We start from the raw sequence: 20,466 nt of genomic DNA, 5'->3' as shown, positions 1-20,466 counted from the left end.
CAGCGACGTACTGCAGACATGGCGCTTGTTTCTGTTTGCAAATAAATAAGCGAGGAGTCCCCTCAAAAATGCTCAAAACTTTCATTTAACTGCCCCGGCATAGATTTTTCTTCAGGCAGAAGCTGTGTGGGTAAGTGATTTCGTGAATGCACTCAGTGAAACGCGTACGTGTACGACCATTTAAAGGTTGTAATGCTGTCAAGTTGAAGAGTTTGATATGTGGTGGTGTTTTTGGACTTTATTGGTTTTCGTCCCGGCGTCTGTTTGCTGTTTACACTGTTTTTACATGTTTGTTTGTTTTTATATGGACTAAGATTCTGCAATATATATTGATTAATTGATTGATTGTCCTGGTTGTGTGATCGTTTGGGTCCACAGGTTCCGTCCCAGTGTGTCCTGTTCCTCCAACATGAGCGGTGGTTTGGCACCGAGCAAAAGTACCGTGTATGTGTCCAATCTGCCTTTTTCCCTAACCAACAATGACTTACACAAGGTTGGTACAGTTCCTATACTAATCTACTAGTAGCAATACTGATAATATAAAAGCTACCTGATCTTTTTCTTTTTAAAACTTTATTTTAAAAATAAAATAATAATTTACTCTTAAAGCAAGGCAAATGTATGTATCCAGCACCATTCAGACACAAGCTATTTCACGGTGCTTTACAAGGATCTAAAGTAAACATAATAAAAGAAAGTGATTAAGAATTTTAATCTTAAGCGATTGAAGTTATTTAATACATTGAAACAAAGCAATTCAGAAAAGCATAAACAATGAGAATAAATAAAGTAAAATATTCCTTAAAATAAGGGTATAACTGCTGTATCACAGATTGTTTTGTTTTTTTACGAGACCTGTAAAAACAGTTTTAAATGCATGTTTCTCTGAATCTTGTTCGGTCAGAAATCTTTCAAATAACATAATCCCTTTTGCTTTTAATGTTGTCTCTTTCATTAACGTTCACCATTTGGATGATGATTCAATTGTTTTGAATTTTAAAGCTGTACCAGTGATATTATGTAACAAAAATTTTATAATAATTGGTCATATGTGCTCTTGTGCCATCACAGCTATTCACAAAATATGGAAAAGTTGTGAAGTAAGTAATAAAGTTATTATTAATCAAATAATAATTGTACATGTTGTAGTACAGTGAAATATTCAGTACAAATGTTTATGGCCACTGGCGAAGGTGCCCGGCCATTCTGTGTTGAGTTTGCATTTTTGCATGTTTTACAATGCAAATCTAATTATTCAATCTGATACTAATATTTAAATTGTATGTATATCTACATCTCGAGACCTCCCTACCATTTCTTCATGTATTCAGTGAATGTTTTGTGATTTTCTTACATCGATTTACTTTGTAAAAAAAAAAAAAACACTTTGGTGTTTATTTATACAGTTTAATACAAATCTTCAAAAAGCACACAATAAGAAGTTAAGAAATTAATCATGATAACTGAAGGTAGAGCATAATTGTTTGAGAGTAAGTCAACAGCATATTACAGACAAATACAGTGAGATTACAGAAATGCATGTCTTGTTTCAGAGTTACAATAGTGAAAGATAAAGACACCCGCCAGAGTAAAGGGGTGGCGTTTGTTCTGTTCCTGGACAGAGAATCGGCTCATAACTGCGCGAAAGCAGTGAACAACAAACAGGTGACACTTTCCATCTCACTTTTTTTTTTTTTTAATCACCGAGTGTCATTAGACTTCACAGTGATTTGATGATTTTGAAATGGCTGTTCACTCGTTTGAATGGACGATGTTTCTCTGCAGTTGTTTGGCAGGACGGTGAAAGCCAGCATCGCGATAGACAATGGACGTGCAGCCGAGTTCATAAGGAGACGCAACTACACAGACAAAACGAAATGCTATGAATGTGGGGTCGGTGCTCGTTTTTCTTCCTTGTAAGGTACAATTATGTTTCAGTCCAATATTTACACGTTTGTTTGTTTTTTCTTGTTTTTAAATCAAACTCAAGGATACAGGACATCTTAGCTACGCGTGCCCCAAAAACATGCTCGGGGAGAGAGAACCTCCAAAGAAGAAAGAAAAGAAAAAGAAGAAAAAGGCTCAACAGCCTGAGCACGTGTATGTAGATATAGTTTGGCGAATGTTGGAACATGTGTGACAGATTTTTTACATTATAACCACGTTTGTTGTTTTTTTTTTAGTGAAGAAGAAGAAGAAGAAAGTGAAGAAGACGGAGAAGACCCGGCGTTAGATAGTCTCAGCCAAGCCATAGCTTTCCAGGTAAATATTCAAGGGTGGAAACCAAAGTGTATTTTATCTTTTTTGCTTTTAAATCACAACATAATGAGACACAAAATTGTATCGTGGGAAAGGTTGAATCATTTTTACAGTTCAAGCTGTGGGGATGCTCTTTCATAATCAGTTGGCTTTGATTGATTTTTGTTCTTTGCTTGCAGCAAGCCCATGTTGAAGATGAGGAGAACAAGAAGAAACAAGTAGCTCCGTCTGAAGAAGACGGCGCCGACGCTTCAACGTCTTCAGACTCTAGAAAACCAAGGATCAAAAAGAGTGCATACTTTAGTGATGAGGAGGAGCTCAGCGACTAATCATAGGTTGGAACTTCAGCGTCCAGCCAATCGATGTGTAATATAATTGGTTTTCATTTTTAGATTATATGATAAAGTATTTTTTGTCTTTTCTTGTTGCTGAAATCTTGGGCTGTATTTGTTTTTATGTCGGTTAATTAAAATGAATCCATTAAAAAAAAAAAAAACAAGAAAAAAATGGCGATGTCTTTGTTATTTTGTAATTCCTACTTATACAACCTGGCCCTTCATTTTTCGTAATGACTCCAGTGGTAGGTCATTTTGTCACCTTCACAGGTAAAAAAAACAAAAAACTCCACAGAATAAAGGCAGCAACATTTGGTCATTCACATTTACAGTTCAACATCTTTAATCTAGTGCTTTATTTGATACACCGAGCAGTTTTCCCAAAAGTAATATTGGCTGTTGGGGGGTATATTTGGCAAAACTAGCCCATACATTTCATTTGATTACAGCCATTCATCACTTTTCGGATTATACTTTCATTCGTAAATGGTAAAGGTATAATATTCCTTAAGTGTGCTTTTAATTGATTTTTGTGCATGGCACTGACATGCTCATTTTTAACAATTGAATTCAATATTAAAGCTGCGGGTTTCGCGCTATATCATCTCTTCCTCTGGAGATGACGGATCCGTTCCTGTCCGTCCTTGACACCGAGCAGCTTAACAAGCTGCGTCGTTTATTCTCTCGGTTTTCTCTTCATGTCCGCTTGCGTCAGCAGGCATACAAGAAACAGGGGTTTCCCTTTTGTTCCATGCGATTGTGACATGAACCACTGTGGCATTTTTTTTTTGTCTGCTTTCTGCGAGGGAAAAAAATTGCGAGGATGCAGGGATATGAAAGGATTTGCGGTGCATTGATCTGATTTGAGGGGCATCCCACGCTGCTCAAGACGCAGCATAATAGAGGCTGTGCTTTTTGTTGCGTTCAAGTGCTGTCGGAAATTACCACAACACTGGGGAACAAAGTTTGTATAACTGCTGTATGAAATTAATAACGCTGAAAGACAAGAGGCCAGGTGGAGTTCACTAAACGTGAAGCCATGAAAGTAGCATTTGTACAAAGACCCAATGCCTTTTCCCTAAAATAAAAAAATTAAAAAACTGCTTATCAGTGGGCGTTTGTTCAAATGAACATTTATTAATTAATTTGATTATTTAGGCTACCTATTTCTGCAAAAACAAATTCCAAACTTCCTCTGTGTTTTTAGATGTGTGAAAATATCTTTGAATAGTTGATTGTAGTAACATCAACACTATTTAATACACATCAATGTTCACAAACTCTGATCTTTTATTTTCTTTTTTCACTTTGCTTACATTTTTTTCTTAAATGAGATGTGTTTTTGCACATTATTTCTATTCCCATACATTCCAATTCAAAATGAATATTACTATTAAGTACTGATATATTCCGGATATGACCTTGAGCAAGCCACACCAATGAACTCACAGCTAAAGTATAAGAACCTTTTTTTAATCCAATAATTTCAAATGTTTTTGTTTTTAGTGCAGATAGGTACACAGACATATGGAACATTTCATTTTGATGCAATATTTCTTTATTCAAAGAACAAATTGAAAATGTTTAAAAAAAATAAGAAAAATAATTACCATTGTGCCATCTTTAACAATCTTACACAAGAATCCAGTGAATTGTATATTTGTAGTAAAACAAAATGTAAAAACCATTTGCAACATTTTTCAGGAAGCATCATGGATGTATATACACTCACTGTTATAAATGTGTACCTCCAATTTAACCTTTTTCGCTGTTGTTCTATTTTAACGCAGCATCTGCTATTTAAAACTGAGCAGATTTTATTTTACTGTCGTATTGTCTGCTTCTGCACAATGACAATAAAGGTCGTGGATCTTGCATTTTATGTCTCCTTTTGCATTTCTGTTGAAACTGCAGCTTCAGAGAGGCATTTTACCTGCTCAAAGGGTGACCTTGAAGAAAATAACACAAGCATGTTTATGCATCAGTCGGGTAAGTTTCACAGCATGCATGATCTATGTCTCAAAAGATCTCAAAAGATAAATCATGTGGCGTGGTGACATTAGATGAAAGACATACACACCCAGCTTCCAGCATTGGGAAGCAATTCAACATGCCATTGGCAAGGAACCTGACTGGATCATAAAGAGGGTTACACCTTGTTGGGTGGAGGTAATTTGATCAGAGAGAACTGTTTACAAGACGCAAATGTAATCGGATCACCATTTGTTTTGTGTCTGCAGCTACAACTTGAATCCCCTGTGAATAATTAGAAAAAAGCACAAACCTTAATAATAAAAAGAAAGCACTAACTTTTTGAATTGGACCGTTTGGCCCACATGCAGTATGTTCGACACTCATGGCGTAAACGTGAACTTGCACGGGAGCGGCCGTTTCCGGAGGGTCTGTGAACGCCACATTGATTCATCAAGAGGAATGTCAGCCTCGGGAAGTAACCCCGCCTCTGATTGGCCGCGGCCAGTCACGTGACCTTTTCCCAAGCGGAGTTTCCACGACAGCTGGAAGCCGAGCGACACGGGCGCATCGTTTCTTTGCTGAAATTATCGGAAATAACAAGACTTCTGCTCGTCTCACCACCTCCAGAGAAACCCTGGTCTGGCATGGGCGACAAGAGGAGTCCGACAAGGTAACCAGCGAGTCAGCGCGTCCCGAATAACCGAGCTTAGGGGAGGGGAGCGGACATAGGCGAGCGCGCGGGGGGGAAGAAATTGGTTTTCTCTACAGTCTCTCTCCCCCCCTCGCGCCGCTCTCGCGCTGCATGTGTGCGTATGTGTGTGCGTGTGTTAAAACCTCATCGCCAATTACAGTGGCGGATCACAGCGCGCTTGCAGATGATTTCCTAAATCCTATAGGCTTACCCAGATGTTTGCCATCGATAGCCTCCGCGGCTGAGAGCTCAACTCACTCGTCTCTTTTCTCGCCCCATTCTCTCTCTCTCTCTCTCTCTCTCTCCCTCCCCTTCCGCCTCTTTACGCTTTTTTTCCCTTTAACCCCCCACCCCCCCACCCTTTTTTTTTTTTTTTTACCCTATATTTATTGTCTTTGAAGGCCGAAGCGTCAACCGAAGCCCTCCTCCGACGAGGGGTTTTGGGACTGCAGCGTGTGCACGTACAAGAACACGGCGGAGGCTTTTAAGTGCATGATGTGTGATGTCAGGAAGGGGACATCAACAAGGTAAGAGGACGGAGATCTTCTGCATCTGCATCTGCAGGGGAGGGGGGGTGGTGGTGGTGGTGGTGGTGCTGGTGGGGGATCCAGGGGCATCAGGGGGGTGGTTCTCCATCACTAACCTCCCTGTGAGCCATTTTTGTACATGCACAATGAGGACATCAGGAATATAATTGGAGATATTACCATGTTATGTAGTCCGGTTAGGCTTGTCAAAAGTATCAACACCACATATTTAAAAAAAGAAAACTCATTTAACGCTTTTTTCCTGTAGCCATCAAACTCTGCAACACGTATAAATAGTAATTGTACTGTCAATACCTGCTCGTAGTGTATATATTGTAGTTATTCATTTATATTTCCTTGGATAACTATGCTTTACTCTTGAGCAACACCAACAAGATTTCCGCCGAGGACTAAAAAAAGGTAAAGTCTACTTAATATGCTTAAAAGAAAATGCTACATGTCCTTATATGAGACCAAGAATTCTGTATATACCTGTGCATCATAAAAAGTTGGCAGTCCTGGTGTACAAACATAAACAAACGTTGCTTATTCATATCCCTCGCGTACCTTACAGTAGTTGCATCCACTTGATGTCTTTGTGCATGAAAACAAACATGGAGTCAATTTGCAAATTGTGCCGTTTCGCGTCTCCTCACAGGCGTCGCATTAGTCTCCATCTTCTCACCCCTGAGCTTACGTTGACCTCAGTGAAATGAGGAAGACGGATGGCTGGCTCTTTAAAGCGCACGCATCCATCTTGTTGCCCTGGAGATATGTGTAACAGACGGGGGGGGGGGGGGTGTCGGGTTCTGGATGCGTCTTATAGATGTGCGCATGACCCCGCGCACAGGTACTGAAGCATACAAATGCACGGCGTGAAACCCGCGTATGCGCGCGCTCCCTGCCCCCGTGGCTGATGTGTCCCCTGACATCAGTGATTCCAAGCAGGAAATGACTGTTATTCCTGAGTGGAAGTCATTATCAAGAGGAAAACACAACAAAGGGCGAAGAAGAGGATGTGTAGCTGTTAGCGGGGACTGTATGAACCCATGTGTGTGTGTGTTACATGATCTGCCTTTTTAACGCATCACTAGTTCTCCTCTTCTGCATTAGCACACTTTTTTTTTTTGTTTTTGTTCTTCCCAGCGATGAGAAGCGATGGACCAGAGCTGTTGTCGTCCTTTATGCCTGTCTTCACAATTGAGGTTGTGTTGGTGCTCGCCATAGATCGCTGTGTTTATTCCCCGAGTGTGTGCATGTGTGTGTGGGAGGGCCAGTTGTGAAAGGAGGTTGTCAGAGCAGCTGCCAGACAGACAGCCATAGCTCATTACTATGCAACAGCTTAATCAGCCTGCTGTCATCACACACACGCACGCACGCACACACATACACACACGGTTGCACTCAAACATGCAGATTTTACACATGACCGCATACATACTTGTATTCAAACACACACACACACACTGAAGTGTGCAATCCCTGCTCACACACAGGCTGAGGAGTCGACTTGCTGTTATCGTTGGGTCCCGCTTATTGCACAAGAGGGTTGATTGTTGAGGGCACTCAACTCTGTCCAAGCCGTTTCGCCTGTGTGAAGCCTCGCGTCACCAAAGGCTCAGTGACAATATTTTCTGTCGGGCTACAACACAATAACCGGGAAAAAAAAATAAAAATACCTTGCACGCTGCAACCCTGAAAACCAACCCTCAAGAAAACGGCCGTTAGAAGGTCTTATTTAATGTTAATCACCTCCTGTCATCCCAGCTGCAGTGCTGCGGGAGCGCCTCAGTCATATTGAATGTACGGTTCCCACAAGGCCCGCGCGCCCCAGAACGCGCGCTAGCGCTGCAGCAAAGACGGCCACACAGGTGGTCGGCGGCCGGGGACTGACCAAACACAACAGACAAGTGGATTCCTCGGCGAGCGAGCCAAGGTGCTAAAGGGCAAACAACATGCAGAATATAAATGCGGGACGAGGCAATTTCCCTCCCCGGTTGCTAAACAAGCATGACTGAGCCATTGCTGTGAAGTAATGAATTAATGCTCGACTCAAGCAAAGGGAGGCGGCGTCCAGTGGTTAGAGGAAGTCTCCCACAGCCTTGAAGGTCACTGCTAATGTGGATTCTGTGGAACTGACTTCCAATCAGCTTATTTTAAGAGCACCACCTCCACGCTTTAAAATTTCACTTCCCCTTGCTGAGGCTATAATTTTGCAAGAACAAGAGGTCATTAATACTGTACAAAAGAAGAAGGGGAAAAAAAGATCAAATCAGTCCAGGATGGGGTTGTGAAATTATTTAGAATGAGTGTTTGCATGTAGAACGCCGCCAAAGATGAATATTTAAATGTTTTATGAGGGCGAGGTTGAGCAGAGCCCCGCGATGTGAGGAGATGATCTACTGCAGGGGCACGGAGCCGACAGCCTGATTGAACGCATGCCACGGGGGCTGTGCGAGTCCGACCGCAGGCGGGGATACATCAGCAGAATGGGACTCGCTTATCGAAGGAGGTTGACTAAATGGAAGAGCCAGACAGTTTGACAAAGTGGGAACTGATTGATGCCCAAATAATTCTGTCAGCGGTCTGGAAATTTCTATCGCGGGGGGGGGGGTCGTCAAAAAAGACAAAAGAGATACCTGCACAAACATTTTAAGCAAGACAACAACAATATTTAAACAAGCGGGGAATAACTTTCCTCCAGAGGAAATGCACTTCCGCTGCAAACCTGGCGATTTCTCTGGAAAAAAAAAGGAAAATATGTTGCTCTTCTACTTTAAGCTGTGAGCTTACAGTATTTAATTAAAGCAGTCTTAGAGGAGCTTTGGGATCATAGCATCAGTGCGGTCTCATTACTTTGAGACTTTGCAGAGTAGAAGTGGGGAGAGACATTTTATCTTCCTGCAACTCTTCGGGCTCGGTTCCAGCCTTTGAAAACAAGCGTGATAGATGGGAGTCGCTGTGCGGCGGTGTGCTGCTCACAGAGGCAGTTTGATGAGTGAAGTGCAAGGTCACAGGTCTGATTCTCGCGTCGGCTGAAATACCGAGGCGGCGTGTCCTTGAGCAAACGGGCCGAGGGCCTTCGCCGTGCGCCCATGGTCGTCCGACCCGGATTAATGTGTCGCCCTAATGGTTAGATTACACAACGAAAAGAAAAATAAGCGAGTTAATTCTTCCACCTGGTGTTTGGAATCAAGTCTTCCGTGTGAAGTAATGCTAAGTGACAGCTGTTGATCTTAAACGTCAACCTCAGCCAAGTTCTGCAGGGCGTAAAATAGTAGCGTGTGTGTGTACGTATGTGTGAGTGTGTGACCTTCTCTGGTGTCTTCACCACCTGCATCTGTTCGCCGAGCCGAGCTCTGACAAGTCGGACCCACCAGGGAAACACACACACACACACACACACACACACAGCCGGTTTGGCAGCATTAGATTTCTACTCGCTGTCCTGCAGGTCAGGACAGTGAGCTTGATCATGTTCCTATTAGTTCGCTCTTGTTGGTGCTCACCTCCTCTCCACCTCTCATCTCTTCCATCGCTCTGTGATTGCTGTTTGCTCTATTTCTGTCTCTCCCTCTCTGCATCTCTCTTATCTGGGAGGCTTGAACTTAACCTAATGCGTCTGTCGGTGACAGGATGACTGATGTGCAGGGTGTGTTTTTTTTTTTCTCTCCGTCGGCTTCACCTAAACAAGCACAAGCCATCCCGGCTGGCTGGGAACCTGTCAGCAGTTGGCTGGTTAAATGTTGATTTTATCGTCCTCCGCAGAACCCGCCCTCACAGTTCATGTGCAGTCCATGGACTGAAAACTGGGTTTGTAATTGTGCTTTTGGCTCGATCGCGGTTGTTCCACCTGCTGGAAATATGACTATTTTAGTATCCGCTGCAGGAATCTTGGACTGACACGCTTGAAAACAACAGAAAAAAAAAATCCCCCAAAACTGAAGAAAAGCAGCACAGGCCTTGTGACCGTGTATTAAGGCAGGTACCTTTTCAGTCAATACGTCCTATCGATCAGCCTGTCGGTTATCTTCTCCTCGAGACATCCACTCCAAGAATACGTCCGAAAATAGTGAGAAATGTCAGCACATCAATAATAGTTTCACAAAGTTCAAGGTGACATCTTCTAATGTCTCATCTTGTCCTAATCTGTAGCTCCAAGAGTCTTTCCTTGTAAAATGATTAAAACAATGAATTTGATTGCGACATTTCTCATCTCATCAGCAGTGTTTCAGTTCTCCCTTAAAAAAAAAAAAGAAGACTGCAGATATCCGTAATCTCTTGTCTGCAGAGTTTGTGTGAACTTCATCAATCCAGACAGTGATTGGTTCGTGTCGATATCTGTTATGAATCTCAGATAACGATCAGTCGGCTGTGCTGCAGCCTGTGAATAAGCCAAACAGAGATAATGAGTCATAGGAGAGAGCCGCGTGGACGGGGTGACGATTGAATTTGATCTCCTGCAAAACAAAACAAAAAACCATCCTAAACTAATTAATTGTCATAGTTGTTATTCTTCAAAATAACAGAATTGTTGAAAATGTGTGCAACTGCGAGATTAGTCCGTTTCAATATTTACATTATACATGAAGCGCTTCCTGAGGACAAAATGAATCCATTTTATTTATCTATTCCATTGCTTGAGTTTATATTTGCAGGATTCGAATGCTTGATTAAAGTATCCCATCGAGGGCAGCAGAAATGCCATTTTCAAACTTCATTAGCCATATTAGAGCTCAGGTGAGAGATGAAGTCTGTGTAATTTACAGGTATTTTACCAGCAAGCAGCAACAGATGAACGCAGTATTTGTTCTTCCTCGTGTGCAGTTCCCACTTTGATTATGCAAAAATGTGCAAGCGGCAGAGAGAAACAGCTTGGAGTTATGTCTTTTCTTACGAAATGATTGTAATAAAATTGTTTGCTTTGCCTTCGCCATCCAGTAATGCCGTTGATGCGTAACTTAGTCGCACCTTCTTGAGAAACTGTTACACAATTTGAATAGTCCTCGCTTCGCCAGTGATTATCTGTTATTGCCTTGCTTTAATGTGCTCTCTTGACATAAACACGTTTTATGAGCTGGTGTTTATATGGGGGAAAGAAAAAAAAAAGTGTAACTGTAGCAATAATGTAATAGCGGCTGTAAGTGGCGTCTTTTTACAGTGACTCTATAGATCAGCGATCCGCGTTCTTGTCGTCCCATTTAACTGATCGCGTTCGCTAATAAGTGACACAGTTGGCGTGATTTGCGTGGGCTACCGGCACTGGCGCTCGCGCTGCATCCAAACACTGAGCATACGCGGCGGACAATGGCGCTGGCTGTTATCGCGTCACAGCGGCTCAAGATTATGGCGACGCGATGAGCCCGTAATTACTGCGGTGACACTGATGCACGACATCTTGCTCGCGGCGTGCGTGCCGGTGTTTGTGCGGGAGGAGAAGGTAGGCTAGTATGGCCAGTGTGCTGTGGAAGGTGTCGTAAACCACAGGACGTGGAGAGCCATCTGTCTCTCTCTCTCTCTCTTTCTCTCTCTCGTTCAAACACACACACGCATGCACTCACACAATCACACACACAGTGCCAGCATGTACAGGCAGGGAAAGGCATTAATCATCGGGTTTGGAGGAGCTCCCAGGAGCAGCATACAACCTGCTGATGGAGACACACGTACACACCAAGCGCACCCCTACACCTGGACCGAGGGTGCTCAACAGGGCATAAAATAAGCAATTTCACAATGATCTCGCAATCATCACAGAACAGTGAGATGAGATTTGTTTGTGGCCGCGGCGCCGGCTTCGCAGTCGCGTCAGCTGTCCCGTGGGCTGTTTGCTCATCACACAATGCCCCCCCCCCCCCCCCCCCCCGATAAATGTTAGCAATCAGCACAAACATCTGCAGCAATCCAGATCTGCTCGGTTTCCCCGCACGCTGTCACTGTAAACATTTTCCAGAGCAAATTTCATAAAACACATAGACACATTTCAAATCCAAGATCATTATTATTTCCTCACACCTTTAAAAAGCAACGCCAACATATTAATAATTGCAAACTGTGGGTTTTGGACATCTGGATGTAGTTGATTACAGTAATTAAGGAATATTTTTGGCTGATAATCTGCTTTGCTACCTTTTAGATTAATAAGTCCCGATTGAGTATGCCCACAAAAGCTCAGAGCCACTGGAACTTTTCGAAAGCACTCTCACTCTCTCAAAACACAACTACTACTGCGCGTGCTCCTTTAGTAACTAGTTGGTCTGCACATGCTCAGTAGATGGACAAATAACAGCGTTTGCCTCCAACGGTGTCATGACGCCCAGTCCGTATTCTCCCGGGACTTTTTTATATTTGAAAGTCGCGTCGTAACAATGCAGTGCTGTCTTCTTTCCAGACGAATGCATTTTCATTATTATTAATGTTTTAGCATTTATTCCGTGTAAATGGACATCGTTTTCAAAATGTTGCAGAGAAAACGCAACGCTTTTCTGAAACGAAAATCACCTGTGTTGTTCTGTAAAGGTGTAGATTAGAGTCGAAAACTAACTTCAAATGCATGATTTTGCGCCGTGGGAGGACACCAGACCAACGCCACACAGAATCTGAAACAGGGAGGGGAAAGCACCAAACGTTACGGCCTTCTGTGTCGCATCGGTTCTTCACAGGCCTAATTTTTTGCAAATGTCCTGTTTTCAAACTGAGGCCGACAGTGGAAGAGTGTGAGGTCAGCGGGTTGATGAGGAATGGGGAGAAGAGGGGGGCATAAAACAGAGGGAGAGTGATCGAGTGAGTGTGAGTGTTTTGGAGTTTTGGAGTTTGGGGTCACGCAGAGTTCCCCTGCCAGTGATGAAGTATGTGAGGGACGAGTGGCAGCGTTTTGACGCCCCGGCCCTCATTTGGCAAGACGAAACGAGTTTGCCTCGAGCTCGTGCCTAAACTGTAAAAAGTGTTTTGCTGGGAAAGTGAAGAGTGGGAATAATGCTTGTTTTATTTGTCGTGCAAGTCTTGCACTTTAGTGTTGGAAATGTTACAAAAAGGCCTGATTTCTTTTTTCTTCTTTTTTTTTTTTCTTTTTTAAATTAACCTTGAGCAGAATTAAAGGGAAAGAAGCTGGAATTGACTTCAGCAGGATGAACCAACGTGAGGCTGGTTGGATTGATTGAAGCGAAGGCAAAAGATCACTTTCTTTTATCAAGTGACAAAGAATAACAGTAAAGGCACTGTGATCAATATCCATTGTTTTCTAATACCTCTCCTCTGAAGGAAATAGAATTTGGTTTGTTTAAGCCGTCCTCATAATGTCCTAATTTCCCAGCGTGGGACTCCATTAGATTCGGCGGAGTGGATGGCATGAGCGGGGTAAATATCGACTGGGAACAACTGTTCCAACACAGTATTACTGCCAGAAAGAATAGGCTGTTACATTAGACGCAGAAATCCCTTTGGAAATCAATAGATATGCACACAAACACACACTCTTGTGTTCAAAGGGAGTGCGGGAGTGAAGGCCTAAGTGCGATGATAAACACTGCTTGATTGGGTTATCAGGGGTGGCTCTGTTTGGGCCTGCTGCTCTGCCTCACCATAATATGGGGTTGTCTGTCTCCTCTTTCACCTCCAGCTTATTGAGCGAGCTCTATCAGGGAGAATCAACCTGGCTGTAATACGCCGTGGATTGAATGTCCGCATTGTGTTTATGCTCAGCCAGTCTTTCAGGTTTCAACACGAGGATAGTCATTATTACGTTTTTTTTTTTTTTTTTTTCCTTCTTCTTCTTGATTGCGTTTCCAAGCAAAAATAGCACGCATTAATTAAACATTAAAATAATCACACAGAGTCCACAATGACGCCCTGAACTAAATTCGTCAAACACAGCCAAAGGAGGTTATGAATGAGGCAGCCAATAAGAGGGTTTTTTTTTTCTTTTTTTTTTTTGGAAGCCGGGGACATTTGTCCTGAGGGCAAGACAGTCGATTCTCTCTAGACAGTCATCGTTTTGTATGCGAGCGTCAGTGAATGTGGTCGGCCAGACGCTGTATGAGGAGTATTGAGCTAAAAGATGTCAAGCAGAGAGAGCAAATTACTCCGAGAACAGAAGACGTCGAGAGGCCCCTGCTTTTATTTAAAAAGGTGTCAGCAGTTCTGCGGCATCTTGCTGACAAGACAGACATATTAGAGGATCTGTACATCTCCTCCCCTATCAGACGGTTATGTAGGCCAAGAGACCCATTTGCATTTCACTGTAGCTTCGCTAGAATCACTGCAAGTTCTGTGAAGGCAGTGATAACTGGGGGGGGTGAAAAAAAAAAAAGTCCCTTTGAAGCTGGGCCCCAATTTAGGTCATCTCAGATTTGTTAAACAACAGATTTGCCCTGAGAAGAAGACAGCAGACCAGGAGATTTGGATCATGTGTTTCCTCTTAGAAAAGCAGGGAGAAGCCTACAAAGTTAGACTAAATAGGCCACCAAAGCTTTTTTTGTTCTTTCTTTAAAAAAAAAAAAAAAAAAAAGTCAGTACATTGTAACACCTGTCTAGGTGCTCAGAATAATCCTGTTACGTCTTGTATATTTGTGCACTCCATACCAGGGTTAGGGAATTCATTTTCCAGAGGGACATGAAAAGCTATGGGTTAGGAAGCACTTAAATCTTTCTATCGCACTTTTCTTTTTTTTCTTTTTAACCATGGTTTCTGCTCTGCATCAATCTTCTACTAACACTATAGTAAACATGCCGTATTTAATAGACTATTAGTCACACTTTTTAATGGAGTAGCACCTGATATTAATAAGTGACATGTTCATATCGTATAAGACCAGATGACAACAGAATTCTGCTCCAATCCCACCAATTAAGCCTCATTGCCGCCGTATCCGACTCACAGAGCAGGAACCAAACGGAGAAGGCTGCAACCTTGACTTTCAGCTATAAACGACCAAATATGCAGCAGAGATCAGGCAAGTAATTCAGAGTGTCAGAGAAACTTGTGATGGAAAGAAAAGCCCACAAAGCAGGCTAATGGTGGGCTAACAGCACCGAGGCCTGAGCTGCAAGAACAACGACAAAAAAAAACAACCCTAACTCACAGATGGTTCTTGAGCAGCAGCTCCTGGCAGAGGCTTACCGAGGGGGCAGTTACGTCTGGGCATGGAAAAATAAATGCAATGTATACACCAGTGTGGCATGCATATACATATTTCAAATCCCTCCTACGTTTCAAATTTTTATTTATTTTTTGACAAATGTAACTTCTACGCTTGTGCGACGTAATGACCCAGAAAAATGACACGCGACCTTTCCAGCATGAATATATTTTAGCTTCAGTTACAAATTTGACTGATAAACGGCTCGCAGGAATCTCTGCTTTCTCATCCTGCCCTCGCGTCTCGTCCGCTCAGTGATGTGTGTGTGTGTGTGCATGCATGCATGCACGTGTGCAGTCATGTGCACATTCCCAAATGCGCCTCAGTTTGTCTCATGATTGCATTCATGCATTTTCACTTAGACCCACGTTCGACTCGTTGCACAGCCTCCGTCCTCCCCCGCCGAGGTGTGCGTAAGGTACATACGGAGATGCAAGGTGTGTTTGTGTGTAAATGTGTTGTTGTTGGGTTTTTTTCTTTTAGTTTTTTTTTCGGTGCATGCAAAATGAGGCAGTGGATGTGTCTGCCGTCTCCAACAGATGGCCTTTTCAACACATTCGCCTCTTGGTTCGGCCTCTTGCCAATCTTGGAACAAATGTGTGTACACACACACACACACACACACACACACACACACACACAGACACAGAAATACGATCACAGCCCCCATGCATACACAAACTGTTGCCAAACCAGTTGCATAATGTATCATTTTCAAGGCGGCAGATACTTTCAAAGGACGTCGATGAGGCTGCAAGGAGTAACATTCACTCACCATGTTCCACCGTTATATTGAATTATCCTCACTTCTGATGCAATTATTGGACACTCTTTACTGTCGTCATAAAAAAACCAACTTGTTTTCCAACAAGAAATGGAATGGCTCAGTTGTGTTCTCGACAAGGAGGTACTGCAGTGACATGTATAAAGGCACTGTTAACAGAAGGTACTTCCACAGACTGTCACCTTTGATGAGAAGCCCTGTGACGAATCACAGGCTTGAATACTAACAGAATTTATGGCAGTCCACACCCTCTCCTTGGAGTTTTAAGTGAATGTGAAGCAGTGATAAATCGAATGTGTCACTACAGAACAGTGGAATCATTCGGGTGAATTTGGTTGATTAAAAAAAAAAAAAAGTCAGGCAGTGTGTTTGGTATCAAGATCTTACAAGAGGAAGCAGTACATTCATTCATGGGCTCGTCTGTTATGGCGCCGTATCTACTGTGTGGTGGAGGCTGACATTGACATCACTCATGTAAACCTGCAGGCATAAAAACGTGCATGTATGAAGTCAATTCCACCAAGAAACGCATGAGTTCTCAAATCAAATGTGGAATATTCTTGCCGAGTGGTCCGACTGCAAACTCCTGCTCCACGTGCTTCCAGTGAGCTCTGATCTAACCTGAAGCCTTAAAGCTGAATCGTCTTCACTTTAGAAGGATCTGTCAAATGGACTTAAATCTCTACATCTGGACATTTCATCTGTTTCCACTTTGAATATAAAACGCTGACTTGGGGCCTAATATATTCCGCTGAGCTCAAAGTGACCATAATACAGCGCTAATCAGTTCCCACTGAGCCTAATATTGTGGCTTTATAACTAATTTATTACATTAAGCAATACCAGTGACTGATAAGCCATGACACCAAGTGTTTAGTGTAAAGTCACCTCTCAGGTGTTCCTGTGCTTTCCTTCCATAACTACTCACTTCTTCATCACATCATTTTTCACGAAATCTATCTGAATGCACGAAAAGGAAAACCTTTTAGCAGTAAGAATGTACAGATAGCGACGTTTATCACGTCGCGGAAGAGGATTGTATGAGACGTTTCAGGGTAGATTTGGGGCAAACATCTGTTTTGCACTCTTGCGTCTTCTGCATTAAACCAGAGCAGATCTCGTCTTGTCGGAGCCCCCCCCCCCCCCCCCCCCCCCCCACGAGCTCGAAACAAGCCCGTGCAGGTACATGGCTCACAGATGGCTGAATCCTGGGTTTTCTTCTCCCTGTGTGTCGCCGCTCGCTGCCAGTGTTAAGAACATTTCAGCGGCAGCGTCCTAACCGGCACTGGCAGTGATTATTGGCTCTTGATTACGGTGGTACGCCACCATGAAGCCATGTGTTCACTGTGATTTTCCCTCTCATTAATCTGCCACGCTCTCTCTCTCTCTCTTTCTCCCTTCCTCTCTCTCTCTCCACCCTTCAATCCTCCTCCTGCAATCCCTCCCTCCCCTCCGTGGATCAGGAAGCCTCGTCCCGTCTCCCAGCTCGTCTCTCAGCAGCAGGTAACGCAGCAGTTCGTGTTGCCCTCGCAGCCCAAGAAAGAAAAGAAGGAGCGGGTGGAGCGAGAGAAGAGCGACAGAGAGCCGGCGCTTAAGAAGAACAGTCACAAGAAGATGAGGTAAACAAACTTGACGCTGGGTTGAGGGATCAGCGGGGATCGCGCTACAGCAACTCCAGGTGCTCTTCATGTCGGAGTTTGGCTGTCACCAGGAGTGTGCTCCAATAACATCTTGCAAAAAAAGAAAACAACAAGTTGTTTGAAAGCCTTCACCCTCAGATATTCTGTTGTCTTGTTGCACCCGCCCCCAGGCCGAGGTTAAAAAACATCGACCGGAGCAGCGCCCAGCACCTGGAGGTGACGGTCGGGGACCTGACGGTGGTCATAACGGACTTTAAGGAGAAGGCCAAGCCCTCGTCCGCCCCGGCCACCTCCTCCAGCTCCGTGTCGTCGGTCGACCACCACAGCCAGAACGGCTCCAGCTCGGAAACCACAGAGAAGGGCCTGTCCCGCTCCTCCTCGCCCCGGGGCGAGGGCAGCTCCATCAACGGAGAGTCCCACTGAGTCGGCCACGTCGAAGAGCCCCTCTTCCCCCCCCATCCCCACACACACACACACACACACACACACACCCATCTCAACGCCGCACAATTCTCTTCGGGATTGCTCAATTTTCTATAGTCAAGTTTTTATTTTTTTTCCTGTCGAATGGGTTCCCATTGCAGTGGAATTCTGCATCTCGAAAGCAATATAAAACTCTTCTGGAAGTTCTTTTTTTTTTTTTTTTTTGACCTTTTAAATGGTATATATATATATTCTACTCATCTGGAAGGAAGCCGCACCGACGCCCCAAAGTCCACCGATAGAATATTTACTCCCAGTTTGACTGCGAACTTTTTCAGAACTGACTTGAGGAATATTTCTAAAGAGTGTTTTGGACAAACTTTGGAAAGGCGTGCTGGATCTTCCTGTCGGACCCGCCTACCTTTTATCAATATTTTCGTTAAAAAAAATGTGCAGATATCATCATCATCATCATCATCAGTGGCCCAATAGTGTGAGCTGTGTCCTACCTGCCTGGAAACGAACCTTCACTCCTGATCTTCAAACCCTTGAGCTTTTTTTCTTTGTTTTATTCCTTCAGGCTGTCGAGAAACTTTTTTCGACATAGCAACCGTACCCTCCGTAGCACCATTTGGTGTCTTTGGGTACATTTCAGGGCAGGAGCATTAGTGAGCTGCATAAAGGACTGCATGAAGGCGCCCGCCGAGGAAGATCTGAAAGGACGACGCCAGTGTCGTTTCCTCTCGAGCCACAGTCACCCCCCCCCGGAACATCTCCTACTGCCCTCAAGATCACTCAGTGCAGCTTCAGCAGCTACGTTTGTAGTTTAGCATTATCAGCGTCATTCTGGCAATACTTCAAGTCTGCCACCTTGTTTTTGCATGAAGCCGAAAAGTTAACCGATCACTTAATAACCTCTTAATAATCACATGATTTCCACAGGAAAGAGGCATATTTGCAAGGTGCATCTCAAGAAATGAGGCAATCATTGAAAAGCAGTTGGGTTTTTTTTTTACACTCGTAACCTCTGAATTAAAAACTTTCAGCATCATCTTCTATTTTCCTGGTGATGGTTAGGTTCTCTGGTTTATTAAAAAAAAAAAAAAGATCTTATGTCATACATTTTGTTTTCACAATTGAATCGATCAATTTCTTGTTTTTTGTGATGCACCTGCACCAATAATGTTGGCAGCTTTACAAACGCACATCTTTTCATTTTCCCACTGTCGCACATTCACTGATGGCAGAAGGTGACAAAAGGGGGGGCGTGGCTCTAAAATGACACTGGTATTTTGCCTTTTAAATCTCACGGTTCTGCACAAAGAGGGGCCACACGTGTGCCACACACCCAGCCGCTTCGGCGCCCCCCACCCCACCCAACCGTCCTCTTTGGAGTCGGCGTGTGCGACGGTGACAAGCGAGCTGAAGTTTTTTGTTTGTTTGTTTTTTTTGGGACATGCACTTTCACGAGTTGTGCCGGCGACGTCTCGCAAAGTGCGACGGGACTTTCCGAAAGTGAACGTAGCAACACGGCAAAAGCTTTTCAGCGCTGACTTGAACTCCCAGCAGAACGACTCTCGATCAACTTAACTACACAATAACTTATAAAACCTGTAGAGATACGCATAAGGAAAAAATAGCTATTTCTAAAATATTGTACTACGATGTTTTGATGTGGTTGTATTATCCATCATACCAGTGTTATTGTCCAGATTTTTACTTCACGTTTTAGCACCACGTCCTAAGAACTTATCATGGCATGATACTATTCCAGTCTCGGTATATTGTGGGGCAGGCTGTGTCTCTTAGTTTTAGTATTGTTTAATGTGTCGGGGACGTTAATCCGTCAGGTTCACTGCTCTAGCTGGGACTAGGATGTGAACTGGAGAGCTGTTACAAAAAAACAAAAAAAAAACAAAAAAAAATGAAACGACACTTTAAATGTGTTGGTGTCACTTATCGGTATAGTTTTTTTCTTTTTCTTTTTTTTTTTTTCCTTCTGCCATGCTTGTTTGTTTTGAAATGTGTGACTTGTTTAATACATGTCTGAATAAGAAAATTACAAAATACAACCCCCACCCCCCCCAAAAAAAACCAGAAAAGTCATTTTCTCATGCACAGTTTGACATTTTCTTTGATTCCTTGGAAACATGCTTCTTGTTCTCTGTGTGTTTTAGTCCCATCTGGTGAATACTGCAAGTTTTTGTATCGGGATGCTGCATTTTAAATGTGTACTTTATTGGATAACAGGTTAATGACGTATACCCTCTTACAAGTTGTGGCTTATCAATGACTCGCTGTCGTGTATACACTTTAGTTAATTCAATCCCCTGCCAGTCACAAACACCAGATTCCCACACTTAATGAAACTGCAATTGCCTTTTTTTTTTTTTAAAGCCGCCACCTCTATAAAGACGACTAGTCACTTAAAGCCAGGCTGAATGGAGCTTTTCAGAGGTGCAACCCATTGAAGGCTGCTGCAGACACACAGCCCGAAGCAGGGGGAGGGAGACAGGGGGGAGGAGGAGGAGGAGGAGGAATCAACTTTGCTTCTTGCTCCCACCCTTCCCCCATCCAGGGTCTCGACCTTCTGCTATACAAGGGAATCGCTCACGTTAAGCAAGCGGCAACGCGGAGACGCGGGCAGGAAGAGGAGCCCTGACGCCTTTGAAAGAAAAGCATAAAAATAGTGGAGA

General features: G+C 43.4%; 2 protein-coding genes across 2 annotated transcripts; both read left to right on the top strand.

The window, feature by feature from the left end:
- Positions 1-2,726, top strand: zcrb1 (zinc finger CCHC-type and RNA binding motif 1). The gene is made up of 8 exons (XM_080518126.1): positions 1-130; positions 379-493; positions 1,072-1,100; positions 1,554-1,665; positions 1,786-1,893; positions 1,991-2,100; positions 2,184-2,262; positions 2,439-2,726. The coding sequence occupies exons 2-8, from the start codon at positions 410-412 to the stop codon at positions 2,586-2,588; spliced, it is 672 nt and encodes a 223-aa protein (XP_080374252.1). The 5' UTR covers positions 1-130; positions 379-409; the 3' UTR covers positions 2,589-2,726.
- A 2,379-nt stretch (positions 2,727-5,105) lies between these two features.
- On the top strand, positions 5,106-20,256 carry yaf2 (YY1 associated factor 2). Its single transcript, XM_080518127.1, has 4 exons — positions 5,106-5,238; positions 5,661-5,786; positions 17,171-17,326; positions 17,518-20,256. Exons 1-4 carry the CDS (start codon positions 5,213-5,215, stop codon positions 17,768-17,770), a joined length of 561 nt encoding a protein of 186 aa, XP_080374253.1. The 5' UTR covers positions 5,106-5,212; the 3' UTR covers positions 17,771-20,256.
- The last annotated feature ends 210 nt before the right edge of the window (positions 20,257-20,466 follow it).

The sequence above is a fragment of the Blennius ocellaris genome, assembly GCF_963422515.1.
Source record: "Blennius ocellaris genome assembly, chromosome: 22".
NCBI classification, from domain to species: domain Eukaryota; kingdom Metazoa; phylum Chordata; class Actinopteri; order Blenniiformes; family Blenniidae; genus Blennius; species Blennius ocellaris.
The sequence above is the reverse complement of the archived record's forward strand: the minus strand, read 5'-3'. Positions and strand labels throughout refer to the sequence as shown.

Bases quoted from the DNA above. Each gene is read 5' to 3' on its own strand.
- yaf2 (XM_080518127.1), top strand. From the start codon at position 5,213: ATGGGCGACAAGAGGAGTCCGACAAG. The intron at 5,787-17,170 runs GTAAGAGGACGG...TCCGTGGATCAG, and splicing joins AGGAAGGGGACATCAACAAG to GAAGCCTCGTCCCGTCTCCC. The intron at 17,327-17,517 runs GTAAACAAACTT...ACCCGCCCCCAG, and splicing joins AACAGTCACAAGAAGATGAG to GCCGAGGTTAAAAAACATCG.
- zcrb1 (XM_080518126.1), top strand. From the start codon at position 410: ATGAGCGGTGGTTTGGCACCGAGCAAAAGTACCGTGTATGTGTCCAAT. The intron at 494-1,071 runs GTTGGTACAGTT...GTGCCATCACAG, and splicing joins CCAACAATGACTTACACAAG to CTATTCACAAAATATGGAAA. The intron at 1,666-1,785 runs GTGACACTTTCC...GTTTCTCTGCAG, and splicing joins AAGCAGTGAACAACAAACAG to TTGTTTGGCAGGACGGTGAA.